This window comes from Emydura macquarii, unplaced genomic scaffold, assembly GCF_026122565.2.
Source record: "Emydura macquarii macquarii isolate MOO-44397 ecotype Brisbane River unplaced genomic scaffold, CSIRO-AGI_Emac_v2 contig_1390, whole genome shotgun sequence".
Classification (NCBI taxonomy): Eukaryota; Metazoa; Chordata; order Testudines; family Chelidae; genus Emydura; species Emydura macquarii.
Window position 1 is genome coordinate 8,833,648 of NW_027131527.1, and position 22,152 is coordinate 8,855,799.

General features: G+C 41.2%; 1 protein-coding gene across 1 annotated transcript in view; it reads left to right on the forward strand.

Moving 5' to 3' along the window:
• Positions 1-17,051: 17,051 nt before the first annotated feature.
• Positions 17,052-22,152, forward strand: part of REEP3 (receptor accessory protein 3) — a 66,088-nt gene continuing 60,987 nt past the window's right edge. The window contains exon 1 of the mRNA XM_067552591.1: positions 17,052-17,180. Within this exon, the coding sequence (XP_067408692.1) occupies positions 17,149-17,180 (32 nt within the window). The 5' untranslated portion in view covers positions 17,052-17,148. The remainder of the gene's footprint in view (positions 17,181-22,152) is intronic.

A 22,152-nucleotide genomic window follows, 5' to 3' on the forward strand; every position in this document is an offset into this window, starting at 1 on the left:
CGGGCAAAAAATAAAATGTTCTTATGATTTCACAAATCACAGCATCTTCCTCTTTTTCATATAATTGAAAAAATGTTGATGGTACTGTTCACACTGGCAACAAACGGCTTTCGTGGTCAAACATTAGACTTCACTTAGTCATTTAATCAGCAGAAAAGGCTGGCATCTCACAAATTATGATCACATAATTAGAATCCACTTGCAAAAAAATTGATTCAAGTGATTTAAACACAGTGTCATTCTGGAAGTACATAGCCAAGCCAGAGACAGAACCAAGTTCTACTAGCAGGCATTCAACTGTTTAACTACAAGACCATCCTTTCTCTTTTAGTTGCAGATTGCTTATTTTCAACACATCTTCCAAGTTCTACAGTGACTGAAGTCCCACAAACAGTAACTTCATTCACTACACAACCATGAAGCTTTCCATGAGCACCTTCCAGCATATGCAATGAATGAGGGAGGGGTCCTGTGTGATTCTGTAATTTAAAATGTATCAAAATACATATACACAATGAAGCTGAATTAATCTTGCCTAGAAATCTTAAATTCTGACATTTCTTAACTTTTGAATGCTTGACTTTGCAACTTAAATAACAATTTTTCAACATCACTTTTAAAAACGTAAATTCCTAAGTTGTTCTTTAAAAAAGGCAAAAACAAATCCTACTGTATAAAACTAACAACCCCACCCCCACCACCCACCCACACACACACACACAGAGTCATACATCATTAGCAGGGTTTGAATAATGCAGCTATGTGGTGAGCTAAAGGAGTAACGGCAGGTATTTAGTAATTAGGCAGCAGCAGAAGTTTGTTATTCTCCATGGCCCAGCTACTAGAGGAAGACACATGACCAGTGGTGTACCATGAGTCTCCGGCACCTGGGGCCAAGCTTGCAATTTGGCCCTCCCTCACAGGACAGGAAGGGTCCCCTGCTCCCACAAGACAGTCCCATCTCGCAGCTGCCCTGTGGGGGAGTGTCGGGAACACGCCGCTTACCTCCTCCTTTGCAGCAGAGCTCAGTCCCTCGCACTTACCTGCTGCACGGCGCCCATTTCTCCTGCTCTAGCTCCGCAGCCTGGCACCGGCTCGGACAGGGCGGCCTCACTCCACCAGCCTGGGCTGGGGGAGGCAGGCCGGCCCTTCACGATGCGCATTGTGAGGGGCTGGGCCGGGTTGCCCTCCCCCCACCTCGGTACGCCACTGCACATGACACTGAAACAGTGAATAATGTAGGCATGAACTGCAATATTTTACATATGGCATAGTCAAGCACAAGGACTTTGCAGAATCTTTCTCAGGGATAGTTAGGCAAAGGGACTGAGTCTTGTGTCTGATTAGATATTAGCGCTATTCCCAGTTTGTTAACTTCTCAGTGGGGTATAAAGCCTTTCTCAATAATAAGGATTATGGAGCGGTCAGAATGATTAACATTAACAACTAGAAGAAATCTAGAGATCCTGCTTCCTAGCCCTGTGCCAAAAAGTACTTTGATGATGGAAAGAGACACCACCACCATTTTGTCTGTGTCCCATCTGGAGGTTTTGTTCTGTGTGGCGTACTGGAGGGAGACATCAAGATGATGCATGCACGGCATTAATAGAATGGTTTTTGGCACCAAGTCTAGACCACCACCTTAACTTGGCCAAATGCAAATGGATTTCCATGGAGTCATCAGAATTCATCTTCCTGACCCCAGGGCTATTCTGTCAATTTCAGTCCTGTTGCAAATTCTGGAGGACCTTCTCAGTCAGAAGAACGTTTATAATGGGAAATGTTAGGCAATCTACACTGCAGGATCATCGATGCACCCCAGGTAATAAATCAGCTACTGATTGTCAACTGGACATGTCATTAATCCCAAATCCAGTGTGGCCTTGAAGTTAGAGCTGGGACCCGAGAGTCAGGCTTTCTCTCTCACTACATTCCCAGCTGTCCCACTAACAGTGTGTATGACTTTGGGCAAGTTACTTACATACACTGAGCACCTGCAGCTCCTATTGATTCCAATGGGAGTTTTACTGCTGAGCACTTCAGGAAATCAGACTCTTAGCCTAGCCATGAAATGGCTAACATTGCTATTTATTATTTATACTGCAACAGCATTCAGAGCCATGAGCATGATTGGGGCCCCATCATATTAGGTGTTGACCAAACACATAGGAAGACATTGTTCCTGCTCCAAAGATGTCTCACACAGAAGCAAGCACTTTGTAAAGCACTTCGACCTTGTCTATACTAGCACACTTTGTTGCTGTAATTCACCAAGGTACAGCTCCATCAGTGGTATCTGTAAAGAGTATTGTTTACTCTCTGTGTGATCTTCTTTTACAATTAATTGACTCCCTCCTCATTCACAAACTAGCATGGCAAACTAGCATTGCCACTGAACCTTCCAATTCCAACATTTTAGTTCTGCTTTTGGTGAGTAAGATATCACCAAAAGATGTTTGAATAATAGAATTAGTGAAAGGGGTGTGTCCCTATATGTGCCTTGTTACACAGACTGTAGCTTTCTTTACAATCCTTGTTTGTAATACAGTAGTACTTACGGGCCCCAACTGAGACTGGAGAGAGTCGTTTTACTAGGCACTGTACAAACATAGTGAGAGAGAGCCTTGCCCTGAAGAATTCACATTCTAAATAGACAAAAGGTGGGGGAAGAAATAGAGATGGTGAAGTGACTTGCCCGTGGTTGCACAGCAGAGTGGCACGAGAGACAATAATAGAACTCATGTCTCCAGACTTCCAGTAGAGTGCCTATGACAGGGTGCATAAACCCGCACTAGTGACAAAGGAGTTAAAGAGCTGCTGTGGGCAAGGCTGGACCCACCCCTCCAGCTCTGTCAATCATTTCAGGGCTGGAACAAGGCTTTAAAAGCAGGAAGTTCCAGTCAGTTGCTGGGCAGTTTTGGGAGAGAGAAGGTGGTAGTTCTACAGTTTCCAAAAGAGATTCCTGGAAGACTTCAGAGAAACTGCCCTCAGGGTTGTTCTGATCCTACAAGGAGAGAGCAGACTTTGGCACTAGTTGGGTAGGATAGGTTGGACAAGCCTGAAGGTGAACAGTCAAGTGGCTTGTACTGCTATTCTCAACTCCTCCTAGGATTAGGGAATCAGGTAACTAAACTGAAAGGAGTGGGAGCCAGGAGCTCCTTCCCTTTCAAATGCAGTCAGACTCTTTGACTTGGAGACTCCTGTTTATAGTGATGGGGAGGTTCCCCTACAGGTTTTGCAATGCCCAAGCAGCAGGAGGTGCATGTCAGTATTTCAAGAATTGTGACATGCCTTATCTACACAGGTGCAGTAGTGCAATCAAGGCCATAGGACACACACGACACTTAAATACTTATTAACACTTATATAAGCACATTTCATCTATAGATATCAATGGACTTTATAAACCTGAATATCTGTCATTATAGAAATGGGAAATGAAGGCACAGGAGGTAAGTGACCTGCCCAATGTCAACAACTGAGCTGGAAACAGAACTCTGTCTTATTTACTAGAACATCCTGCCTCCTTTGTTCCCAGTTGTTGGCATTCAGCTACGGTGCCCACACTACCAAGAGTGCAGAAAGCATTAAAAAGGAGCCATTATTCTACTAACCAGCAGATATATTCCAAATTAAGAGCTATTGGTGGCTTATAAAATAGATTTATAGGACATTTTACCCCAGAATACTCTGTACTTTTAGTAGAATGATGACTGACCCCTTACTAACAGTTAAAGAAAACATATAAAGAAATAAAGGGATATGAGTACAGTACAGATGAATGAATACAGTTCATTCATCAGATTATTTCTCAGTATCAAATGGCTGTATAACTCCTGTGTTGAAATGCACTATACTGGTCAAATCATTATTCAGTAAATTTGTACAACCACATCATCCAGAATTTGTCTTCAAGTAGGTGACATCATAGGGCTCAAACTACACATTAAATGTATGGTTGGATAAAGATCTGAAATTACATTTAATGCATTTACTTTCAAAATCCATATTTTTGTATATTTTTCTCCCTTGTGTTTCTTTTGTCCCTCCTCCTTACATTCAGTGGTAGTGAACACAGTTGATAAGAGTGCGGGAGGGCCTAGGGAGAGATGTCTGAGATGGGATATTCTTGAGAGGTTTGGAGATAGCAGGCTGTTGATTGTGTACAGTACATGACATGAAAGGCAAGTTAGAAAGGTAAAAATAAAGCAAGAGGAAATCAGATCAAATTAGGAGCTTCCTTTGTAGAATGAAGAGAAAACATTATTCCTGTATAAATGTACAACTATAAATGCACTTATGCCTACTGCTAATGGAAATAGCGAATGCCCCATTCAGAGAAGCACACCTACCAAACTCCTTAAGACACTCAGTAGTTTGACCAATCCTGAAGATGACATAACTAGACCCTGAAGACTCCAGCCTCTTTCAAAATAATTGAAAAAGTAGAAACTACCAAGCTCTGGTAATATGTGAGATCAGCCAATGCCCTGGATGCCTCTCAATCAGATTTTAGACCAGGGCATAGCACAGAGACAGCTGTAAGATCTCCATGCTCATACTATGGACCACCTTACAGCTTTTGACATGATGAACCACAAGGTTCTGCCAATTTTACCTACATGACATAGGAGGAGGAGATGGTCCAATGGCTTCAATTGCTGCTCTTGAGCAGAGTTCAGGATCTTGTGATGGGTAAGTGCTCCTCTTCTCCAAAGGCTTTCACCTGCAGAGTTGCACAAGCATCTATATTATTTCCCCTCTCTCTCAGTCTCTTGAGATGTTGAAATATATAGTGAGAGAGACCATGGGCTCAGCAGCCAAAAGTCTACTTATGACAGTCAATTCATTCTCAACTGATCTGACCACCACCACTACTAAAATGTCACAATGCCTACAAGAGATCACCTCTTTCATGAAGAGCAGCTATCTCAAGCTGAATGCACTAAGATTGAAATGATAGTGATCAGAAAAACACTTTGAAGAACTAGCCAAGATGTCTCCAGCTTCCATTGAAGGTGTATAGATTTTATTTGTTGGTATGGTGAAGCCTCAGAATTTTGTCTGATTCCTTTCAAAGCTTGGATGACCACATTGCATTAACATCTAAAAATACCCTCTTTTTACCTCCCGCTCATTAGAAAACTTCAGCCCTTCATTCTATGTAAGGACCTGCATTTGTAACCTCCATGCATTTGTCACCTCCAGGCTTGATTACTGTAATTAGCTGCATCTGAAGCTAAATGTGAAGAGAATGCAAGCTCCAGCTGGTACAAAATGTGGCTGCCTACCTTCTCCATGGTTTAGGTCACCATGAGCACATCAGACCTGTGCTCAAGTCCCTTCGTTGGCTCCCAGTCAGTTTCTGATGCCATCCGAAGGTTTTGATACTAATCTTCAGATTAATTTATGGATTAAGCCTCATATACATTAAAAATCAAATTGGTCCTCCAGGGGGTAACCAAGGAGGTGATGAATGAGTAGAAGTCAGGCTCTTCTCCCCTGACCAGGTTAGAACTGCAGGGAAATTGACAGCTGTGCTCTTCTGGCACAATGTAGATCACAAAGCCCAAGAGGAAATGTGTAACAGCTGGGGACAAACCAGTCTCAGTTAAGGGGATTTGGCTATGGAACAACCTTCCAGAGAAGATAAGGCACATTAATATCATATCATTCTTATGCTAGAAAGGCCTTTTCAAAGAAGGAGGTTTACAGTGTTTGCTGAAGATTGTAATACCCTGGTATGACTATCTTTAGGATACATAGTAAACCTTCCTCTTCAAAAAGGTCATTCCATCACAAGAATGATACTCATAACATTAATAGCTCCTTCCACCCATAAAACACCAACCCATCAAACAAAAAACAACCCTGAAACAAATCACCCTTAAAAAAAATTAACATCTTAAAAAACAAAAGCCCTCCTCCAACCAGAGATTGTATGCCAAAAAAGGAGAACCCTCTAAGATAGGTAGATATTGTTTATACCACCATCTCTGCAACTGAAGTTTTATTTGAATGTTTATAGGGAGTTCAACAGAGCAATATTAAATCAACTTTCCATAATTAAATCTTTCTCCTATAAAAGAAGGATCTATACAGTACTGTACATTCCTAGAGATTTACTAACCCTTACCAAAGGGTTTGAGCTAGCTATTGTTGAAATCAATACAAAGAATTCCCATTGACTTCATTGGGAGATGGATCAGGCCCTTAGTTCTGATTAGAGTATGGTGGTGATAATAGTTGCATGAGGTTTCCTTGGTTAAAGAAAGGTTACAGAAACAAAAATGGATAATGATAGTCAAGAAGTTCCATTCAACTACCTAATCTATCTACCTAATTTATATAGTTCAATCCCATACATCAAACAGAAAAGATTCTATGATGTATTTATGTAACTTAATTCATTCACCAGACAAAATGTTTCATACTGATTGTTTTTACTGTCAAAATATTTTCCCTGAGATCAAAGCTAAATGTACCTTTATATCAGTGGTTCTTAACCTTTCCAAACTACTGTACCCCTGAAGCCTGAGTCCCACCACCACGGGGCTGAGGCATGTAACTTAGTTTCATGGCGCCCCTGTGGCTCCAGGCAATTGCCTTTCTTGCCACCCCCCAATACCAGCTCTGCACTTGCGACCCCTCTAAAACCCCAGGTTAAGAAACACTGCTTTATATGGTTACCTAAAAAGTAGTAAGAAGAATTATGTCCCCCTCACCCAGAATAATTTTCAGGCAAGATACATTTGATTTTTTTAATCTCATTGTAATAACTTTCTTAAGTCTATGTAGCAATTTGTTTGTCTTTTGAACCTATCTGATGCTGTCATCAGAGTGGTCCTTTGTTTTTTATCACAGTGAATAGTGAATTGATTCACTTTTATTATTCAGCATATCACACGTTGGGCTGGCCCTTGAATGTGAGTTGGCTCAGCCTCAACTGTGCCTACTTATCCACCTCCTAGTTGATGGATATGAGTTTGCACTAATGACCAGGCATCATGTAGTTTTAGTCCAGGACAGAGTGAGCCAGCCTGATACCAGGGTAAAGGGGGTTGTGGGAAGAGAGACAGATCAACAGGTGATTCTGGGTAAGAAGCTTTGCTGCCAGCCAAAATGAAAGGTCTGTCTGTTGCTATGGTCAGAGAAAGTCAGGAGCAAAACCCCTAAGAACAAATTAGGAGGCCAGGAGGAACATCATGAGTGCTGAGTCTGGAAAAGAAAGTTAGGATTTCTATTTCTTTGTTTAATTGTTATTTTATGTTAATAAACCAAACACTAGAAGGGTAGGATCATTTGAAAGCACCAGTTTGTTTTCTTAATGGAGGAAAGGGAAAGGGTCTCATACTGGTTGAGTAAGAGCTGTTACACACCATTACTTTCAAATCTCTTTTTTTCATGGCTGCTTTCTAGACAAACATTTACATAGGTCTGTGTTCTGAGTTATTCTTCCCCCAAAGGATTAACTTGTACTTCCTTATACTCAATTTTGCATCATTCTGGTATGACCAATATTTCACATTATCCAGTTTCCTCTGTATTTTTAATATAACTGTAGTGTTCGCTTATCTCCTACTTCATATATTATATATAGACCTGTTCACTATTGAGTTAACTTTCCTCATCAAGATCACTAATGAATATACTCAATAACTGCTCCAGTACCAAATTTTACTTGGCACTTTACACTAATGACAATTTTTACCCATCTGTCAGCAAATTACCACTTTCACTTATCCACATGATTCTCCAATATACTTGTTTCCTGTATTGCACTGTGTCAAAGATCTTACTAAAATTTTTAACTTATATTTATATATTATATAAATTATATATTATATTTGTTAACTGTGTTCCAGCTACTCACCCAGTCTGGTTACTGTGTTAAAAAGCCTGATTTATTATTGCATTACCTGGATGTGGTATATTGAAAACTGTTAAAACTGTAAGTTATCACTTTAAATTGTCAAGGGTTTTCCTGGTCCTGCTTGCAGGCCAGGAAACTCTGCAGGGGAAGCATGTGATCTGGTCTAGCAGCAGTCCGTCTGTTTTTGGTTCTTGTTTATGTCTTAAAAGCCAGAACCTTAACAAAGAAGTGTTACACTGTAATCTTATAGAAAGAGTATTTTATGTCTTTATTAACTTCTCTGTATGCTGTGAATATAACACTATTTCATAAATGAATACTGGCTTTTATTAAACAGTGTCATCTTCTCCAGTAGATAAGAGATTTCCTAATACTTCATAACCTATTGCCAGGGATTGAAGACAGGATAAAAATGAAAGAGTTAGCAGGGTCATAGTGCTTTAAAGAATGGTACCACCTCATCCTTCCTGGGACCCCTCAAATAAGTCACAAAATGTTCCAATATTACATTACAACAGACAAGAGGTTCACTCTGTAAATAAAGACAAAAGACTGATTCAGTATCTTAGAAGGAGAGAAAGACCCTCTGGATCATTTAAGTGAGGATACATCTTCGGGTGCAGGCATTTTCTCATGAAAAATTGCATCCTGATTCCTGTGAAGCCAACCAGCACTGCACCAGACTGAACTTTGTGGGGAGAAGAGGGGCAGAGGGAGGAACGTACTTTATTAATCAAGGTAACAATAAAATGGAATCCTGGGTCTACATTTATTAATAATATTGATTTGTATTGTAACTATTTGTTTCTGTCACTCTCTCATTTTTAGTTAATGCACCATTCTTTCTTAAATAAACTTTTTGTTTCATTACAAGTGCTATGTGTATTACAGGAGCAGGGGTTTAAGGTAAAGCTAATAAACGGGGGTACATTTTACCTTTGGGGGCAGAGGATCTGCGATTGCCATGAGCAGCCAGTGCTGGGATGCTTCAAAGGGACTCAGGTGCTCCTGTTGTTAGCATAGCCCTGATCCACAAAGCTACGTGGGTGCCTAAATCTTGGGTTTAGGTGCCTAGGTCCCAGTTTTAGGCTCCCTCGTGAACCACAAAACTTCCACTGAACCCTGTAGGTACCTAAGTTTTCAGGGAAAGGTTCCCTCTGTGCCTAAGTTTCTGCATCTGAGCAGGCACACAGCTGCCTCACTCTAGGCGTCCAGATGTCTATCATTCACCTAAGCCCCAGAGTGATTCACGAATAGGGGAAAGATAGGCATTTGGTCACGTATCTCATATATGGAACCTGATCTGGTAGGTGTGCTCAGAGGCCATCTACTACATCAGTTCCTATACAAAATCTGACCATCAACTCCTCCCTCAGCTGTTGTGTGTAAAGTGAAGCAAGCTCCTAACTCTTTCCCCCAGAAACTCTTAGGCACTTAAGCTGCCTGATTCCAGGAGAAGGGGTCCTGTCTGTGGATCACTAAGCAGAGACAGGCACTTCCCTGCAACACAACTTTAAGTGCCTATTTCCATGAGAGGGACGGGCAACAGGGGCTTAACGCACACGCCCCTCTCATTGACATATCCCATTGGCTTGGATCACATTCTAAGGTGCTTATCTCTCCCCATTTATTGTTTAGGGAGTCTAACTCAGGCTTTGTGCAGTAGATATTGTTCCTGTGATTTTTTTTAAAGGTGTCTAAAAGTTAGATGCCATGACACCAAGCATTACAACACCTAGGTCCCTTTGTGGATCTGGGCCAAAGAATCCAGGCCATATCTACAGGATGAGGGACAGGGACTGAAAAAGATTTAGGAGTCATATTGGAGAAACAGCTGAACATGAGCTCCTAATGTCATGTCATGGCAAAAGGGGCTAATGTGATCCTGGATGTACAAAGGGGAGAATAGAGATAGGGAAGCGAACTTACTCATGTATATAACATTGGTTAGATGCATACTGGAATACTGTGATCAGTTCTGATGTTAACATCTCAAAAATGATACTGGCAAAACTGGAGGCAGTGTAAAGAGGAGCCACAGAAGTTATTTGAGGGACAGAAAAAAATGCTGTGCAGTGAGGCTTAAAAAGTTCAAACTGTTTAGCTTATCAAAAAATCTGGAATTTACGTGATCATAGTGTAGAATTATCTTCATGGGGAGAAAATACTGGATACTAAAGGGCTCTTTAATTGAGCAGAGAAAGGCATAATAAGAACCAATGGCTGGAAACTGAAGCCAGATAAATTAAAACTACACACAATTTTTTAACAGTGAGGGTGATTAACCTTTGGAACAAACTACTGAGGGAATTGGTAGAACTCTCCATTTCTTGATGTCTTCAAATCACGACTAGATGCTTTCAGAAACATATGCTTTAGTCAAATACAAATTATTGGGGCCAATGCAGAGATAACTGAGTTAAATTCAGAAATATGACCTATATTAGACAGGAAATCAGACTAGATGATCTAAAGGTCCCTTCTGGTCTTAAAAATCTATGAAAATCAATTTTATGTGCCCATAAAAACTGACTTGAAGGAAAGGAATCAATTAATCAAAGAGATAAAAGGAGGTAATCCTCCCATAGAAAAACAAGAAATGTATGGAATAGAAGAGTGGTCCTCAACACCTATCATCAATAACTTTAACATACTTGTGTAGCCTGGCCTATCACAAGCTAGGACTGGGAGCTATGTCTAACGTAATTAATTTTTTGCTGTGCATAAGAATTGCCTTATGGGATCAGATTAGCAGTCCATTTAGTCATGAAGTTACTCCCTTGGTGGATCATACTGTGCTTTTTTGCGGGAGAGGAGAAACTAGATGGCCTGGGCATAGAGCACTGAATTATCCTCTTGGTGTTTTGTTTTTTCGGCCTTTCATAGCAGATTGATAGCCAAAATCTAGCACAACATGAATAGGAAGTCATGGCTTTCCACACATCAGATATTGTGCTGAACTGAGCTTTAAATGTTGCCAGAGAATTTGTATCTAGTTTATAGTTTAAATCAAATCTATCAACTAGTTCAACAGGCAAATGCTGCGCTTAGCCTAAAATACAGCTGGTGTACACACATGCATAGTGAGTAGACTCTAACATAGCATGGGCTTTTCTGAATATCAGAAATGCCAAGAGTACAAAGTGTATTTAAATTAAAGTACATTAAAGTTTTTAAAGCAGTACATAAATTCCAAACATCAATCTATGTCCCGTATGTACCAACTAGTGAAGTGTGTGCAACTTATTCTAAAAATGTGTGGCTTCTTCAATAAGGGGTGGGTGTATAACTTATTGAAGTGTTCAATCAGTTTCTTCCAGTGAGTGATCAGCTCCAGTATTTTTCTACTCAGAAAAGCAAACAGTACAAGGCTATGTGGCTGAGACTAGCCATCCTGAGCCATACTTCTCTGCAGCCAGAGCAAGTAGCTCCCATGTTACCTATCAAAGAGTTTTGTTAGCTGGCCCCATGCAAGTAATTTCAAATATATTATCTGTCACCATTGTATTGTCAGCCCCAGAGAAGTCTCTTTTCTAACTTCAACTTCACCTAGCCTTGGAAAAAAGCACATCCCCTTATTTTGCATGTATAAGAGAAATTCCTATTCCTGGTACAGGATTTGGTTTTAAAAAGAAATTTAGGGTCCTTCTAGCTTGTAATGCAGCCTACCAAAATGTAGAAACAAGGAAGACAGAGACACAGGACATAAGAGCCACTCCCATCCCACAAAACCTACAGCCTAGAAGTACAGCGAAGCACTACTCAAGTAGGGGTGGTCTGGATGTAGCACTACCGCTTTACAGTTATTATTTTAATACGCTCTCAACAACAAGTGGAGAAAGGAGAAGCTCTTCACACTCACAACTCATAGAGACTACACTGCCAGATTCCCTCTAACAATGGAAGCAATAATACAGTATAGCCATAAGATTTTGCAGCTATAATTATAGGCCTGAAAATGAGCCACCCTTCCTTTCCAGATATTCTTTCCTGTAAGAAAGGAACTCCAGAAACTTTTTCTTCCATCTCCATTAAGAAAGGGGAAGGGCACTTAACCTCATCACAGCCTTAGTATGAACTAGTCTTTAAAATGAACAAAATGACTAATCCATAATTAGGGACTAAACTGTTAAGATAAAAGTTTCCAAGTACAAGAAGTGCTAAACAATATGTTACACTGGTCTGTCATTTTTTTAAAATGGTAGGTACCATACTATTTTAATTTTTGCACTTACAATTAGATCAACTTCTGCTTCAGATACCTCATGGAAAGCACACAAGTGGAGCTCCTTATGTTCCATTATGTTGCATTCAAAACAAACTAATCCTGAGTTAATAAAAATTGTTTTAATTTCAAATTATGATTTAATTCCAGATGGTAGGGCTTTGTGTTTCTTTCAGTAAGGTGAAAGATGGTCTTGTGGTTAAGACACACAGTACTGGGGGTTTGGAGAACTAGCTTTCTTTCTTGCACCACTCCCAAAAAACCTCTTCACCTTCTTAAATGACGGCCTGATCCCTACCACCTCACTAATTCAGGATTACTCTCTTACTTGTACTTTTTCCCCAGCATGACTTCATGGTGCTGGCCCTTTAGAGCTACTACTATCTGGCTCTGCAAAATGTAAAGAAACACTTTTTCAACAGTGTACTCAGTATTGTCATTTATAAGTATTCAAACATTGAGGCAGGCAGGCCCTAAAACCTCATGAAATTGGTTTTAAAATTATATGATTTTTAAAAGTAACAAACTCTAGATAGTCTTATTAGCTTGTTAAATTTTGAGACTTTAGGGCTCATATTTTCAAGCTTTTCTCTGCAACCTCTTTTAACTGCAAAATGAGATTTTTACACACATTAGGAACTGGAGCTTAAAGAAAAACATTAAACATACTGACTTGAAACTTGTTATTAAGAGCATGAGAACTTGTAACACTGCAATTTCTGGTTTTCTCCCTATGTCCAAACTAGTAAGTATTTACAAAATCAAATAATACTCTAACTGTAAGAACGTGCCACCTCATGAACAGGAGGAGGAAAATGTATAACTGTTTGTTTTGTTTTAGGGAGACTGCTGGTGTCATGTTACTGTACTTCTATAAATACATTATGGACTCCTAGAGCCCAGGCTACACTGTCCTTGTGGAAACTATAAAACATAGTAATGTTAATTACCAGTTATAACAGACTGATTCTATAATGTGATGTGGTATCATGTGAGAACACAATATCATAGCAAGAAATGTCACAATTGGGAATCTCACTTTTACAAAAAGCTTCAGCTGCTGTACTTCAGCAGAATGTCTGGAAGCACCGAGAGGTTAACTCTTGCAAGAAGGGGAGTCCCTTTAAGTCATTGGGGCTCTGCATGAGCATGGGTCTGCCCAAATGCTGATCAGCGACTAAATTTGCTAGGCTTTCATGAACAGAAGAAAATACATGAAGTTAATGAACACAACATGTAGATTTTGCATGAGATCTTGTATCCTATTGATATATTATAAAATACAGCATGGTCTAAGAGATTGAAATCCAAGAATTTCTGAGATAATTCAGGCTTTGCCACAAACTCAATAAGTAGCCTTCTGCATGTCACTTAATGTCTGTCTCCCCAGCTGTGAAATGGGGAAAACACTTTGTCCACTTCAAAAGATTGTCGAGGATTAATCATTAATGTCCATATATTTAAAGCACTCTACAAGTGAGACTAAGGAAAGTAAGGGCAAGCATCTGATAAAAGGGATTATCAAAATACAGTTAAACCATACTGTGATTAAAAACTCTTAGTTATGAAAAGAGAAAGTTTGATATCTCAGATTTGTGAAAAGTTTTTTCGTAACGAGATGGCCAAAGTTTTGTGGGATTTGTTCTGTTTGTTTGTTCTTTTTGTTTTAGGATTTCTAGTTTAATAGAAGACCACCAAGGAGTTTGAAGGCAATACATAAAATGGATTTAATTCTCAACTTGCATCTTATTTTTCCACTGTCCATTGTCATCTATGGCTTATGTGAATTAAAATATTGTATTGGGAATCTTTCATGGCTTCTTTTCATTTGTCCTCCTAAATGACCTAAACAAATTACTAGTCTTGTTGTAATGTACTATCTGTCTCAAACATCCTACAAAATAAAGTATTATCTTAAGAGAAATTACATTTAACTGCCATCTACCTTTAGCTTTAAAAATGTCTTTAAATGTAAATTCTGCTTTCCACTATGGACAGTGTTTCCATGGCAACAAAAGAAAAATAAATCCTTTTCTTCAGAAAAGGTTATGGGGGTTGGAGGAGGGGATAGCCCTTTTGTGTAAAGAATAGTTTTCTCTCTTAAGCAGACAGTGATTGTATTAAATAAAATGTAGTATGCAACCTATGAAATTACTGAATATAGTTACATCAAATAAGTACAATAATGTTTAATTCTTTTTGGGAGGGATCTTTGTGAGATGTTAACAAATACCCTGCTTGCAGTAAGGAGTGATATTGTATATTAGTTCAATGTAATTGCTGGAAACTTAACCCACCCATCCTGCATTATGCACTGGGTGGTGTAGAATCCTATAGAACTCCACTGAAGTGAATGGGGGTGCAAAAGGGTCTGTTTGCACAGAACACCTTACAGAATTGGATCCTAAATTTTAATCTGTAATTTAGTCTACTTATATCTTGAAAGCTTCACTGTTGAAGTCAGCCTTGTTAGTTGCAAAACTGGAAATGTTTCCTTATTTGAAGTGTGTATAAATGGAGGACTAGATTTCTGCTTTCATTTCATGAATTTTTCCAGAAAAATCCTACCTGGGAAAGCTCATTTAAAAAAATTAGTTTCAGAGGCAGTACATTAAATGATGTTGCAACAAGCACATTCCTCTATCCCCTTTTTTGTGCAAGTTATCCCTTGCAATCCTGAGTTACAGTCTAAATTAATTTTTTATTCTGTAACCACCATTGCTTTTCTTCCCAAAGTCCTTAAACAAGAGTAACAATCACTGTGGGAGTAGAGATTTATCTTACACTGGCTTCCAGCTTTCTGAGCTATGAAACTTTACGCTTACAAGGGAAATATAGTCAAAACTTAAAATACTCAGTTTTTGTTAACTTTGTTGTTTTAGTCCACTATTTCTTTGCATGTACCACCTCCAGCCATTTTGCTTTGTTTCTATGTATTGTTTTGAAAGGTGTTTTTAATTAAAAGACACAGTGGTAAAACATGTGCTTATATGGTAGTGAAACTAGCAATACCTGAATTGGTTTGGTTGGGACAGGTTAAGTAAGGCATTCTCCATTCTAGCACTCATTAATGGGATGAAAACCATTTTTTTGCACTTACATAGCAACTTTCCTCTAAAGAAGTCAGTAGTTTATTAACACTAACTAATTAAGCCACTTCCCAGCTGCTCCAAGGCAGACATTATCCCCATTTAACATATCTTGAAGTTGTTTCTGTTACAGATGGTGACACTAAAGTTAAGTGACTTCCCCAAAGTCTATCAATGGAAAAGGTAGGAAGAGAGCACAGGAATCTCAACCTCCAGTCCTCTGCTTTAATCACTAGTCAACACATTCAACAGAAGCAGTATTTATCTTAAGTTTTTTTGCCATAGTGCTGTTAAATGATAGTGGGACAATGAAACTTAAGCACTCTGAAGAACTGTAAGGAATTTTCAGTTTAATATGGATATAAATAGAACTTCGTCTGCAATTTCCAGTCCCCCCCAAAAGTCACTGAATAAACTGGGTTTTAAAGTAATTATTTAACAATCTTAATCCTCATATTAAATTCCTACATAGACACTGTCCTCTTGTGTCTTGTATTGGGCTGAGGACATTGTCAACATTTCCTATTCTTGTATTGGCAGAGGTGGGTAACGTAGAAGCTCCCGGATTACCTTTTCTATACCATTATTTTTGTGTCTCTAGTGGTCCCAATTTCTTCTCATATAGAAATTTATTGCCTGTCTCTGAACCCCTTATGCTTCTGCTATATCCTGTTAGAAACAGTATGATCAAAACTTGAGTGTTCTGGGTGAGGGCACACCAGCTAGTTATGAGATGACTTAACACTGTCATATCACTTTTTATATATCCCACAAGTTTGTTTGCTTGATTTTTATTGCACTCTGAGCTGAGATTTTCTTTGAACTGTCTAGTTTCTTTCCTAAACTGATGCAGTTCATTTAGAAACCAGTAAGATATGAGTAGCTCAGTTAATTCCATCTATGTTGATCAACTTGCATTTATCAATATTGAGTATCTGCTATTGCACTGTCATTTCACCTAGGTTTATGTATTTGAGTTCCACAGTCTTTTTTAGCTTGACTTAAATGTCATCTATAAATGTTGTCACCTCGCTGTTTCACACCTGTTTCCACATCATTAATAACTACCACCCTTTGTACATAGAGGCATTGTACTATTAACCTTTGCCATGGTGAAAAAATGTTTCATTCCTATACATGGCATTTGTTTCTTAGTCAGTTTCTAATCTGATGGTCTATTGCCTCTCATTCCAGTACTCATGGATTCTTTATAGTCCCTCACAGAAGGACTATAAAGGCTTTGTGAAAAGCCTAATAAATGTCAATCTATGTTTCTACATTCCCTATTTTGACAGCTTGAATTATTTTAACATGTTGACTGAACTGACACACCCCCACCGCACTCGGGGTCCTGTCTCCACCGGCTCTGGTCCGTGTCGTGCCAGGGGCTGTGAAGAGAAATGAGCCCCCCCATCACTCCAGGTACAGACGTTTTGGGTCCCCACAGCTTGGGCCCCCACTACAATTATCCCCCCTTCTCTCCCTCCCGTCGGCCCTGCACAGCTACAGACGCGCGTCTGCGCCCCTGGGGCTTCCGCCAGGCGCCCTAAACGCCAGTCTAGCAGAGGCAGGATTAGATAGCAGCGCAGTGCCCCGCTCTGGTCCCGCAGAAGGAAATCAGAACCGCCCCCCCCCGCCCAAGTCCGGGACCGGAACAACTAAGGCCAGGGCCCCAACCCCATAAGAGTCTAGAGACGTATTGTACTGGTGCAGTATATCATCAAGTCCCCTTCTCGCCCACCGGACGTAACTCATGCGCATGCGCAGCCCAATGAGCCTCGGGGCCGCGCTTTGTGCTGCAGCTATTTAAGGGGGGGGGAGGGGGGCGTGTCTTCTGCCGGAGCGAGGTTGGGCCTGGGGCTGTAGGGCTGTGAAGGAAGGAGCTGGGGAGTGCATTGGAGTCGTGGTGGTGACAGTCCTGCTACCGCTGGCGGTGAGGGGGGATCACTGTCTCGGACAAGATGGTGTCGTGGGCGATCTCCCGAGCGGTTGTGTAAGTGAGCCGGGCTGGGGGGCTCCTCCTGTCGCCGTGGGGTGTGAGGGGTGGGGAGTCGTTTTCGGGAGCCCGAGTGTCTCGTGGTCTGTGTGGGGAGGGTCGGTCTGACAGAGCTATGGCGATAGAGCGGCGCCCTCGGCGGCTCCTCCGAGGCCCTTCGCCGCCCGTGCGGCAGAGCAGCTTTGAGCTCCCCGCCCGGTGGGTGCAGCTCCCGGTGGGTGCAGCTCCCTGGGGCTGTTCTTAGCGTCTTCTTTAGTGGCGTCTAGGTGGGACGCGAGGACCGTCCTGTGTGTCAAGCCAAAGCGTCGCCCCGTGGCCCCTCTGCTTCTGGGCCAGTGGTAGCTGGCGGCCTGGTGTCCCCGGCTCGGTCCCTTGTTTAGCTTTGGCTGCTATCGCCTGGCATCCCGGGGGGGGAGGGTGTGGAGAGAAGGGAGAGAGGCGGGTCCTGGGGAATGTGCCTCTAGGGTCTTTGTGTCCCCAGGGCCCCTTCTCCCTGGTGTGACCGTCTGAGCCACGTCCCTGTGCCCTGAGGCAGCCTGTGGTCGTGTATGGGCTGGATCTCTGTCTGCCTACCCTTCCTGCAGCTTAGTAACACATGGGAGATGTTTTGTGGGTTTGAGATGCTGTAATGTTTTTCACTAGGAGGGTGGTGAAGCACTGGAATGGGTTACCTAGGGAGGTGGTGGAATCTCCATCCTTAGAGGCAGGGGTGGCCAACCAGTCAGAGACGAAGAGCCCAAAAATAGGTATAGATATCGCAAAGAGCCACATTTACCTTACCCTCCACCGAAAATTTGCAATTTTGGTGGCAACTTGTCAATTTCACATTTGAGAGTAAAAACTTTTTGGTGCCCCATACAATGTGTGGAGCCGCATTTGATAGAACACAGAGCCTCATGTGGCTCACGAGGCATGGGTTGGCCACCCCTGCTTAGAGGTTTTTAAGGTGAGGCTTGACAAAGCCCTGGCTGGGATGAGTTAGTTGGGGTTGGCCCTGCTTTGAGATGACCTCCTGAGATCCTCTCCAACCCTGATTTTCTGTGATTCTAATGGCCAATGGGGGAGAGACTCAACTCTGCAGCTGGCCAGTAGGTATCTATAGAATAAGATGGCAGGACTGTCACTCGACACCTGCAAAGTCTGAATCAGTGTGAATGGCTGGAAAGAGCTACAAGCATGGTTGAGGGTTCTTTGAAACTTATGTAGTCACTAGGTTTGGAAGTCTGTTATCTTACAATTTAACCTGTGAGCCATTTTGGCTTGTGCGGGTGTCCTGAGATATCAATGCTATGCCAAGAGTCCTAGACCATTGAGTTATCAGAGATTGATTTAGTTATCACCACATTGATTCTATAGCTAATTTGCATAAAACAAGTTGTTTGTAGGGGGAAGACTGCATAGATGGTGGAATATTGGCCTACCTGTGCAACACAGGGACTTTCAGCTACTAATTTATTCTATAACATTACACCTTCAGACCTTGCTAACAATCATAACTGTGTAAGCTGTATCTGCTGAATTTATGGGGACAGCTGCTTCCCTGATCACAAATGATACATGTTCATATTAACCTAAGAGTAGCTTTGTGCAATACCAGAGCTTGTCTCACAATGTGATTGGCAAGTTTCCTTTTTCACCTTTATTAGTGTATGCAATAGCCATGTAGCTTAAACATTTACTGTAATAAATCTGCTAAATAGGGCTGTCAAATGATTTTGTAAAAAAAATTAATTGCAAGATTAAAAGACGTGATTAATTGTAGTTCTAATCACTGTTGTTCAATAATAGAATATCTTGTGTGTGTGTGTGTGTGTGTGTGTGTGTGTGTGTGTGTGTGTGTGTGTGTCTTTAAGCAGAGCACTCATCAATCTGCTTCTGACTCGGGGGCAGTAGCCCAGTCAGGCTCCCTGTATCCCCTCCCCAGCTCAGCAGAGATTGGGTACCAGGGGTGGGGAGATGGGGACACCCTGACATCAGCTGCCCCTCAGCCCTGCTCTGTGCTGCAGAGGGGGAGGCTCTTGGTCCCAAACAGCTTATTCTTGTTGGTGACAAGGTGGGGAGCAGAAGGGGTAGACTACAGAGAGGAGCAGCAGCAGAGCAGTGGGGGGGGAAGAGGGGCACCCCTGCCCCAGAGATGCAGCGGTGGTGCCCTGTGAGCATGGCACCCTAGTGTGAGATTAATACTCGTTTAAAAAAAAAAAAAAAAAAAGTGTTAGTTTATTTTGAGTTAATTGCATCCATTAACTGCAATTAATTGACAGCCCTACTATTAAGCTATAATTACATTTCAATAACATGATTCTTTAGAAAATGAAGCAAGTAATTGTTTAAAACATTTGTCTAATAACAGTTTTAATGGAAAAGAACCTTGTAGAATTTTTAGAAACAACTGCAGTGGGGCTACTTAAATTTCAGAGGGTTCAAAATGCTCATAAGAAACACTTAATAAAAAAATACCCACCAAAGAAACTTGTCAGAAGATACAAGTGATACTGGGTATTACTAATCTTGATGAAGGCAACTTTGGGTTATTAGCAGCGTTTTCCTGAGAAGCTATCCTGTTTCACTAACTATAATGTTAATGGGATTTAGATATTCACAACTGTCATAATGCATATAGACAACTTTTTTGGGGCGATTGGCCCTGGCCACTGGCAGATTTGTGAGGCTGTAGCTAGGGAAAGATTCATTGGGACTTGCCCAGGGAAAGGTCCATCCAGCCCCAGCACTTTCTTCCCTCGCTGCAAACCTGCCTGAGACCAGGGACCTTCTTTTCTCTCGGGAAATAATTGGCTGCAATGCCCACATTCCTGCCCTGTGGGGGAGTCCATGGGAGTGTCCCAGTGCTTTGGGCTGGGAGAAAAAGCTGAGGACAAGGAAGCAGCAGGGCAAGGGGCTGCAGCTTGGATGCTGGGTCTTTCTAGCAGAAGCAGGGTTTCTGGGGCTTGTAGAGCTGCATGGTATCTCTCCCTGCGCTATCCAGGCTGTGTCCTGCCCTGGCACCTGGGATCTGGGCTTCAGCACATCCTTTCCTGGGTGCACCAAGGGAAAATAGGTGTTGGTGGAGAGGATGGGAGGGCTGCTGAGTAAGTGAATGGCCGCAGTGTGGTGAAGGAAGATGTACTGGTGTACTAGCATTCTTGTGGATCTCCCAGTACCAACCGTAAGATGGTATTGAAAACGATATATTCCAAAAGTTAGACCTTTTATATATCCAAATATTGACTGCTATATTGTATAGAAAATGTCTACACTTTGACTTAAACTGCTTAATAGTCTCTATTCCTTTTAGATGGTTTTTCTCTCAGGAAGCTGATACTATAAATAGTTTACATCAGAAACAGCAAAAAAAGTAACAGTCATGAAGCCGAGGCTGTAAACTTTTTATTTGTTAAAAGGAAATTATTCCCATGTTGTCAAGCTTATTTCTCTGCTGCTGTTTTGTCCCTCATTTTGGATTCTGCCAGTAGTCCCTCTACCTTAAGCTTAATTTGTCTTACAAACCATACTGAAAAAAGCCCCAACTGTAACTATTCAGTCATGATAGCAGATACTCAAACTAGTCCAGAAAAATCTTACCCATTTTGTAAACAAATGTTATTGTCAAAGATATTGCTAGTCATTGTTTAGATCAGTGGCTAAAGTAGACTCTGACTGCAAGCATCCCTATTAAAATACTCAATGCTACAGTAGTAATATGTAGACATCCTTCTATATCAAATATGTAGAACTAATTATGCAGTCACCTGCTTCCATTTATTTCTGTTATCGCATAAGGTCACAGATAATACAAAGCAATATAATGTTTGATAAGAACTTCAGTGACTGTAAAAGCATAATCAGCAATCTTGTGTAGTAAGTAGCCTCTTGTGTCGTTGAAAGCAGCAGTGCTAGAATAAACATGGTTGAGAGCTTTTTTGTAATTATTATTATGGTCCATATGCCATAAAGTTGGGCATTATTTTACACAAAATGACTGAATAAATGTTGTACTTGCCACCTCTGTCATCCAGAGACTTAAAAAATAAATTAGTGCTAAAGCAGTCTGTGACAGAAGCAGACTTTTCAGTGGTTTTTTTTTTGTTTGTTTGTTTTTTGGGGGGGTGGGGGGTGGGGGGGGGAGAAGAACTGAGGCAGAACTGTGGTTCTGCTCTTGAGAGGATCAGATAATTTTTGTGTTTGCTGGGAGAGGGGAAGATGTTTAAAAGTGTACTTCTTAAACCCTGCATCCTCTGGTTGCCCCGCTTCCTAGCTGCAGAACCCTGACAAAGTGACTATATCCACTTTGAGGGAAGGGAACTGGAGTGGGAAAGGGGGAAGTAGGTTAGGAGCAGGTATATGGCATGCTATAAGAGGAGACTTTCAATTAAATGGTCTCCTTCCTGTTTCTACTTTCATTCAACTCCCAAGATTGCTCTGGCTCCCTGCCCTGATAAACTCCCTTTCTTGCTTCTTGATCTCTTCCTTCCCTGACTACCTGCTCAGTACTTTGTCCTTATCTGGCCCTGTTCTGTTGACCCCTATTCGGTAGGTTTGGAAATGGAACTACATGGTGGCAAAATATAAATTTTGGTGTTCCTCAGCCAAACAGTGCTTATCTCAGGACATTGTAGAAGTTGAGCTGTCTAATGTTTGGAGAGGAAAATAATGTATGGTGCAGTTGTTCGTATATATATTATGTACATGTGTGCAGTCAGGTCTATCTCCATTTAAAATATACAGGACTCAAGTAACACCAGAAATCCTGATTTTAATCACTGAGCAGCTGCCTTCATCACTGTCCCTCCAGGTCTCCAACTGTTGTCCCAGCTGCCATTGAACTGTAGCTTGCTGGCTGACCTACTGTTCTCCATTTAGCGGCCAGAAGAGCAGCAGCAGATTCACCTGTAGCAGATTCATCACTTGGTGCTCTGCAGATCCATTATCAATCAATGGGTTTGCTATATTATTTGAAATTTCCCCCAAATAT